Source organism: Austrofundulus limnaeus, unplaced genomic scaffold (genome assembly GCF_001266775.1).
Source record: "Austrofundulus limnaeus strain Quisiro unplaced genomic scaffold, Austrofundulus_limnaeus-1.0 Scaffold612, whole genome shotgun sequence".
Lineage (NCBI taxonomy): Eukaryota > Metazoa > Chordata > Actinopteri > Cyprinodontiformes > Rivulidae > Austrofundulus > Austrofundulus limnaeus.
Genome location: NW_013953014.1, coordinates 165,505 through 174,210, shown reverse-complemented (window position 1 = coordinate 174,210; position 8,706 = coordinate 165,505). Strand labels below are relative to the sequence as shown.

Below are 8,706 nucleotides of genomic sequence, written 5' to 3'. Positions count from 1 at the left end.
AATCTCTGAGGAATGCTTCCAGCACCTTGTTGAATCTATGTCACGAAGAATTGAGGCAGTTCTGAAGGGAAAAGGGGGTCCAACCCGTTACTAGCGTGGTGTACCTAATTTTGGGAACCACTGTCATAAACCACAGGACAAAATTTAAGAACCTTTTCAGGAAGTAATCACCAATTGTGCTTCTACTACTGAAGACTGTCTGGAGTCAACCCATGACTAATCTACATTAATCGACACAAATGTGACTCAGTCGTTTYACAGATGTTGAGCTAAAATTTGGCCTGGTGGTAGCTGAATCATTCACAACAAGGATGGCTACCTGACGTTGTCGATCAGCTGCTGATGCTCCTCTGTGATCAAAATGTCCGGCAGGGCTTCAGCCAGACTCTCCACATCCCTCTCTGAAGCGTACTGCTTGAGCACCTCAAACAGCTGTTCCTTCACATCTGGCTCTTCTCCGAGCACTTCCTCTACCTGAGGATAAGATTAATTTAAATCATTAAAAAAAAGGAAACGAGAATATTTCTTAAGAGCCGTGGAACAGGTTCAGACCCACTTTCTTGTTGAACTCCATGGCCTTGTGCGCTCGACTCTCCCTGACGCTGTCTCCGCTCTGCGACAGCACCCTCATGCTGCTGCTCAGCCGCTTGTTCCGGCGAGCCATGCTGAGCACGCCCAGGCGCAGAGGTCGCCCCTGCGCCGCTTTGATCATGGCTGCTGCCGTTTCGTGGTGCTTCACGGGGATGCCGTTGACCTCCATGACGTAGGCGCCAACTTTGAGGCCGCTGTGTGCCGCAGGCCCGCCGGGCATGCATTCCTCGACCATCAGAGGGCTGTCTCCCACGATGGTGAAGCCAAAACGCCCGTCTGGGCCTGGGGTGATGTCAATCTGAAAAAAAAAAAAAAAGAGTAAAAGAATATTTGACACGAGTGAAGCTTCTACTACAACTCCAGTTATGAAAAGGTTTGTTTGCTGTGTAAAACGATGTAGTGATTTGGAATTTTCATAAACCCAGATTTTATTTGTAATGAAAAATAGTAAATACTACTGAAGCCAAGAAAAAAAACACAATGCAACTGTGATTTTATTTTTTATTTACAATTTACACAACATCCCAATGAATTTGGAATTGCTTTAGAAATTAAAACAAGGGTCTTTTTAGTACATTGGGGGAGTTTCTTGTTGGGTGGGCGGAGTTTGTCCTAAYAGGTTCAGTGTAGGCGGAGCTTGACAAAAYGKTGATTGGTTGGATTGAYTTGTCTTGTGGGCAATTTAAACGAGGAAGTAATGRTAATAGTAAAATTATTGTGAACRTGTAAATATAATTTATTGACTTCAAAGTTCATGTAGCAAGCACCTTCCYGTCTCAWGTTATGACTAATATTAATTCATATTCATATAAAGCTATATTTTTACAGGCCTGTTAGGGCTGTTTTGACTGAGCTGAATTGTTACATGTCCCTTCACATGTTCGGCGTTCAAGTTTCGTTCAGCTAGCACTTTTTTGTTTTGAGTTATGACTAAACCTTTATATTTATATTAAAATATAGGTGCTTCCTGGCTGTTTTGACTGAGCTTCTCCCAGCTGCCCCCCAGCTTCTTCAAACCACACYCAAAATAGTCAATCCAACCAATCACATCTTGGACAAACTCCTCCCACAAAACAAGAAACTCCTACTTAGTGACTGCAGGACCCCCCCACCCCAAAAAAAAACAAAACACATAAACGTGAATTATTTACCTGTTCGAGGCGTGACACCACACCGATGCTGGGTGGGACGGTCTTCAGGGTCTGAGCCAGAGCGATCAGAGCAGGTGTGCTGAGGTTAGTCACATCTTGGCCTTCGATGTCCACCACCTGGTCACCTGGCTGTAAGCCAGCAAGGTAGGCACTACTTCCCTCCACCACGGACAGGATGTAACTGGGGCCGGTGCCCCCCAGCCGGAAACCAAAGGCCTCGGGCCAGTTCTGGTTGGTGGCAGGGAGGCCAAGGACTGAAAGACAAACGAAAGATGAAGCAGGATCTAAATAACAGATTATAACAAATAACAGATATTTATTAAATAACATATGTATTACTTTGAAGTGCAGTGATGACCATAAAACACTGCTGATTAAAATGCAATAATRGTTCAACCCTCCTGAGACACAAAGCAGCAGGATGCTAAAATGTGGCAGCATGAAAACTTAAAAAACAACTTTGAGATGGATTTTGTAAGTTAAAGGGATTAAAATAATAATAATAAAAAAATAAAGGAGGTTCTTTGTGACCTGTGGTATCTAGACCACATGTTGAACTGCTGGCCTTCCCATGGTCACTGGCCTCATTCTGCTGCTGCACAAGTGTCCCAGTCGACCCATTTAACTTTATCTCCACAGTGCAGTCATTCAGATACGCTGAATATGAGGAGATTATTGGCACACATTAATACAGTTTATATTTTTGTGTTCTGGCAAACACATTTTTTTGTGTTAAATCACTTGTCCCTGCTATTATTCATGATAATCTCATGCTCCAGTCTCTTTTGTCTCATTGTTCTTTTGCATTTTTCATTTTAGTTTCACAGGGCTGCTTGAACCGAGGCAGACTACAGCTCAGTGAACGTGCTCTTCATCCGTCATACGCGTCATAAACATAACAAAAAACGGGATCGGACAACTTGGAAACAAAGTGTGAAGACAAAAAGATAAAATTACATAAGCCAAACTACAAAACTACACATACAGACAAAAGTGCAGTGTGTTCAGTTTTGTAGGTGATCAGAGACACAAAAATAGAAAGCTCCTCACAAAAAGGTTAATTACAAGAAAGAACAAAAAGGACTTAACAAGAAATGGGGCTTTAATACWTAAAAGATAAATCAGATCTGACTGGAGCAAAGGGCTAAAAACACAAAGTGAGATAAAACTGACTGAATAAAACATTTATCCAAGGCTTAGAGTGGCAAAACTTGGTGTCAAACTGTAGAAAAGAATCAAATCTAAAATAGATTTCTGTGATGAGCAGCTGCAATCACTTTTTCTCTAATCCAACCTTTTTCTCCTGTCCTGATTTCACCATCTACATTAGAGCGAGTGAAGCACATGAAGAACATCTAAAGAGGAGTTGTTTAGACAAACGGACTTACAGAAATCTTTGGAGGCACTCCGGGTCCCGGACTTGCTCTGGCGCAGGGAGAAGCGGCCCTTCCTGCTCAGGAAACGCCTCATCCTCGCCCGGCTTGCTGCAGGGCACGTTCCGGCCAGCCTTCCTCTTCACCCCCAGCCTGGGGGGGTGGTTAACGCAGCCACAGAGTGCCCCTCGGACACCCTCCACGCTGCAACTCACCTGAACCAGCTCACCGCCTCCAAAAGCCTCCACCCGCCCCGAACAGTACAGCGGCCCTGGGGGGGTTCACATGTGTGAGGCACTTCCCTTGATTTTTCAGAGAAGCAGCAGCAGCAAGGGTCTGCGCCGGTGGAGGTCAGAGGAGAGCGTCTGAAGAGTCGGGCTCTCCATCCTGGGTGAGGCGGATCAGCCTCAGCCTCAGCCCAAACCCCCTATAGCTGAGCAGCGAGCACGAAACTGGGACAAACTCACTCGCTCCTGAAATGGTTCATTGCAAGAAAAGGTACCGCGAAGCCCCATTTTTCTATAAATACCATTCCCTCCCACACTCCCACCCTCTCTCTCTCTTCGTCTCCCACTGTTGCTCGTGTGGATGAAGCCCTCTCAGAGGGCYGAGGGATGACCCAGAAAATGTGTGCTGCACCGGGCAGGGACACTTCTGATTATAGTGTCTGTGTTCACCTCCGTGCCGGAGCAGCAGGCTGCAGACGGGCTCAAGGTTATACGCAGCAAACGCTTCAGCTGGGCCCGTCAGCTGTGGTGCGTTTCAAAGCTTGGGAGAGAAAATGATCTCATTACGGTAACAGACCTGATTTGTGTGCTCTATCAACGTAACAAGCAATCATAAAGACAGAATTTAATACAGCTCAGGGTTCCTACAGTTTAAGGCAAGCTAAATTTAAGACCTTTTAAGACTTTTTAAAGATCTGCAGGAACTCTGCAGCTAAAATCTAAAGGAGGAGCTTAAAATTGAAACAATTATGCATCAGATGTTTATTTAAAAAAATAGGATTTATTTGATGTAAACTGTAACACATTTGCACACCTCATCACTGGCGGGCCTGCCTGGTTGAAGGATGCGTTATGAGTGGGAACACTGTCATGGACGGCCTTGGACARGCAGGGCCACTTACCGGCTCTCAAAGGGTGTCGCACTTCAAATTTGAGATAAAAAGTTTAAAAACGTGACGGCCGTGGCTGAGCTAACAGGAACCGGATTGGGGGGAAAAATACAATAAAGCTGCAAAAATACGAGGAAGTAGCAAATAATGTGACCCATCACATCGAAATGAGGATTAAGTCCAAAAGTGGAATGTGGAGAAACAGGCAGATATAAGGTTTTGATTTAAAGGTGTGCAAACATTGCATTTTGTAAATTATAATAAATTAATGCCTTATCAATCATTTGAATGAACTGTCTGAAATATAATCCTAAAACGAAATTTTTGAAGCATTTTTTTGAGCCGTAGCAACAAAAAATCTGATTTTGAGGAAAAATGCCTTAAAACTTTGAATTATTCCTTGTGAGCTTGCAATGTTTTTGCTTCTTTCCAACTGGAAAATCTTAATATACAAATAATATTTGAGGTTTACTCTTTATATTGACATCAGAAATTACTCAATAAATGTATGTAAATTTAGAATTCAGACCAAACAGTAATGCATCATCGTAACCAACAGGACAAATTAAGTCATATCTCTGGATAAGCTTATGATACCAGGATGATCCACGTATCAAAATGTAGTTTTTAAAGCCAAGAATCTGAAAATGTAGTTAGATCATTTTGACCAAATTTTACTTAATCCTCATTTCGACATGATGGGTTACATGTGATTGGGCAGAAATAAGATGCGTTTGTTTCATTAAGAAGTAATTTAACAAATTCTCGGGACAAACGTTCAAAGTATTTAGTTGTGGGTTCAGAAATTAGCCGCCATGTTCAAGTTAATCAACAAAACACAAAGGTGGAACTAATTCTTGTGCGTTCCCAATATTTCACTTGTATTTATTTTTGTGTCCATCAAGCCTGGAAACACTTTGGCTTTAGTTTGAGAATTAACCCTTTCACGTGTGAAGCTCATGAAAAACTCAGTCCAGTGTCGTCGTCCCTCTTTGATCATACAACTACAGTCTGGATCTCCACCTCCTCTGGGGACGTGATGACATATTCCTCTTGTTGCTGCACCATCTGCATCCCCTCTCCCGCTGCTTCCTCTGTGGTAACCACGGTAACAGTCCCCTCCGCCTCCCCCGCGGTGGCCAGCAGCGTGCCGTCGCTGATGGCGGAGGCGAGCGTCATGGCCACCTGCTCCGTCAGGCTCTCCGGCGTGGCGATGGTGATGGTGTCGCCGCAGTCCGAGACGGACGCGCCCTCCTCGTCCGCCACGTTTCGCACGATGATCTGGTGGCTGCCCGCACCGTGCGACTGGCTGACGATCTGCTGAACCACCTTCATGATCTGGTGTCCCACCTGGGAGGAAGACGTTTGACGTGAATGCTTGTAGAAACAAAYGCTTTCCTCCGGCGTCACAGTTTGTTCAGCCAAACTGCTTGTGTTATTTTTACAGATCCTGTTCTCCCATGTGCTCCACATGCGAACATACTGACCTCGTTTTGCTCTTCTTGAATGAGTGTAACTTCTTCCTGCATTTCCTCCTCAGTTTGAGTCTGGAGAGTATAAGAAAAGAAACTATTTAATTCAACCAGCGTACCACCATAACACACCCATCAGAAAACTGTCAGAGTTTTCCCTCATAAAACAATCCTGAATAAATGTGTCCATAAGCTAGGGCTGGRTATCAATTCAGATTTCCCAAATCGATTTGATTCAGTTCATGATTCAGTTTGGTTGATTTTTAAATTAGTTAAGGATATCGTGCAGTAGCACATTTATTTTGATACAGAAGACATTCTCAAAGGAAATAATTCTGTAAATAGAAACTAATTCTAACTTAGTGCATTGGTAAAATTATAAACATTAAGGGCAAACTTGTAAATTGGAGTTTAAACTTGAAACAAAACTGTCTCAAGTTTCAAAGGGTTTAAACTAAAAAGGAATTGCAAGAGAAAGAGTTGTTGGATACAATAGATTTTTAAGAAACTAAGAATAATTTTCTTGATCATTAAGAAGTGATGGATTAAGGTTACGGGAAAAGAGGTGGGATAATATAAGTGTTTACTTCTGCCCACTCTTTTGAGGGTATGAAAACTGTATATTTGTAATGTTTCTGTTAGCATCTGTTCAATAAAACTTATTAACAAGGAGAAAGAAAAAAAGAGTACCTCAGCTAAAACATTCCATCACTGTGAATTACATTAAGATGTTTCTTAAATATAAAAATAATACTGGTAACAAAAAACAATTTGTTAGACTGTCATCTTTCACACATTTATACAGGAGGAGAACAGTTTCAGTCAGATGTTTACATACCGTAGTTTTGGTTCGAGCCGCTCGAAGCTTCATTTCCTGCTACCGCATCCGAGCGCAAATCTTTGCAAACAAAAGTTGTCATGGCCTCTAAGTTCAGCTGAGAATCAGCTGTAATGTTAGTGATTCCTTTCTTTTGTTTTGCCCCAGACAACTTGTTGTCGAGAGCTAATGAGCCCTGAGTGTCAACAGGATGTAAATCTACGGCAAGCCAGGAGTGACACACAACATGGAAATGCACAGCTTCATCACACACACAACAMCCATGGCGAAAAACTGATCTCGTGACTTATGAATCGATTTTCACAAATTTGAACGAAAATTGATCCAGAGCGATTAAATCGATTTTTTTAACCCAGCCCTACCATAAGCTATACATGACTGTGGTAAGGGGGTAAAAGCTAAATGATGATGCTATTCATGATGTAAATCAACAATTCAATTAAAAGACAGTAAAAAACAATTTTAAAATGATATTTTCTCCTATAGGCTTGGGTGGTATTGGTATTTTTCATACCGATATAATATCTTTAGATAATACCGTGGTATAGGGTATTACTGAGGCAGGGAGGAAAGGGGCGGGGCATGGGGAGCGAATGGTCTGTGACGTGTTGACTTTCTCCCGCTCTCACCATCTCTCCATTAGCTTTTTTTTTCTTCTTCTTGTGGATCTTTTTCGCACTTGTCAAATACCTTTGGGTCTCGGTCTGAGAGGAGGTCGGTGGGTTTATGTTATTTTGGCTCAAGGGAAGGACGGGACTGACGGTGGATTGAGCCATTTTATCCATGAGACTACAGTGTTTCCTTCTAACTGCCGCTGCAATGCCTATTTGGAAAAAAGAGTGGCGTGTACTATTTTTATTTGGCGTATCAAACACAACTTAAAATCTGAGCTATAGTTTGAAGTCTCTACTTTTGACACAAATTGAAACGGAGTCTAAGAGAGGGCGTATTTTTCTGGATAGAGCGATTAAATGGTCATGTGACCAGGCTCCAGAGGGTTAATGCACTGTCATCATTTTTAAAATCCTGTCACCATCAAGGTGTACCACCAATCCAATCTAATTTATTTAAAAAGTCCTTTTAAACTCCAAGGGAACAAAGTGCTTTACAATTCAGCAAAAACAAACACTCAACAATAAAAGATCAAAAGAATGAGATTAAACATTAAATAAAGACAAAAGAGCGCTCTGATAAAGCTCTTACTTTGATAATATACTCCTGTGTGTCTGCCACCACCGAGGAGAACTCCACCAACACAGCGTGAGGATCCTCCGAGACGACGTCAGCTGAGGTGAGACCGTCCACCGAGGCCTGCTCCTCCGTTACACCATCTTGTTGTTCACCGGAACCATCTTTCTGGCAGCCTCCTGGTGTGAAATAAAAAGAAACACAAACAGGTCAACAGGCATCAATTTAATGCATGATTCGAATAACTTCTTCCCGTCGTCGCGACCTTTAGCGCGCATGTGTCGATTGAGCGTCCCGTGCTCGGCGAAGCCTCGGCCGCACTTTGAGCACTTGAAAGGCTTCTCTCCGGTGTGATGGCGGACGTGTCGCACCAACGAGCCTTTCTCTCTGAAGCCTCTTAGGCAGAACTCGCACACATACGGTTTGTCGTCAAAGTGAGTTCGCTGGTGAACCTGTAAGGCATTCTACGCAAAAATAAGGAGAAATGTTTACACAGCTATTAGCTTTTACATCTTTTTAAAATATAAATGTTACGGATACTGTTGCTTATTTATAACAGAATCACCTTGGTCTTGTACCCTTTGTTGCATCTGCTACAGTGGTAGGGTCTTTCATCGGAGTGGGCCCTCATGTGTTCACGGACATGTCCGATGGTTTTATACAGCTTGCCACACTCGCCACATTTATACCTCCTCTCGCTGACGTGGACTTCCATGTGTTTTTTCAGCAGGTAACCAGTTAGAAACTCCTTTTGACACAGTGTGCACTTAAAGGGCTTATAACCTGCACAAGTAGGTCAAAGAAATTTCATTTATAAGGTATCCTGATGCGTCTCAGTTATCCAGGTAGAAAAAATCAAAAAGAAAACATAAGTTGGTCCTCTAGATGGGTTCTTCTTTAGTGAAACGTTTCGTCTCTCGTCCAAGAGACTTCTTCAGTCTGATGAGTTTCAGGTGAACTCAGCCTTATAAGCACT

The 8,706-nt window shown here is 42.8% G+C and overlaps 2 protein-coding genes across 3 annotated transcripts in view; both read right to left on the bottom strand.

The window, feature by feature from the left end:
* Positions 1–3,526, bottom strand: part of grid2ipa (glutamate receptor, ionotropic, delta 2 (Grid2) interacting protein, a) — a 33,395-nt gene extending 29,869 nt beyond the window's left edge. The window contains exons 1-4 of the mRNA XM_014027049.1: positions 3,131–3,526; positions 1,743–1,996; positions 557–889; positions 320–474 (exon numbers count right to left, since the gene is read on the bottom strand). Of these exons, the coding sequence (XP_013882503.1) occupies positions 320–474; positions 557–889; positions 1,743–1,996; positions 3,131–3,212 (824 nt within the window). The 5' untranslated portion in view covers positions 3,213–3,526. The remainder of the gene's footprint in view (positions 1–319; positions 475–556; positions 890–1,742; positions 1,997–3,130) is intronic.
* Positions 3,527–4,885: 1,359 nt separating this feature from the next.
* Positions 4,886–8,706, bottom strand: part of e4f1 (E4F transcription factor 1) — a 10,143-nt gene continuing 6,322 nt past the window's right edge. For both annotated transcript variants that reach the window (XM_014027059.1, XM_014027058.1), the window contains exons 10-14: positions 8,296–8,513; positions 7,996–8,194; positions 7,746–7,909; positions 5,720–5,779; positions 4,886–5,582 (exon numbers count right to left, since the gene is read on the bottom strand). In XM_014027059.1, coding sequence (XP_013882513.1) covers positions 5,229–5,582; positions 5,720–5,779; positions 7,746–7,909; positions 7,996–8,194; positions 8,296–8,513 — 995 coding nt within the window. In that variant the 3' untranslated portion in view covers positions 4,886–5,228. The remainder of the gene's footprint in view (positions 5,583–5,719; positions 5,780–7,745; positions 7,910–7,995; positions 8,195–8,295; positions 8,514–8,706) is intronic.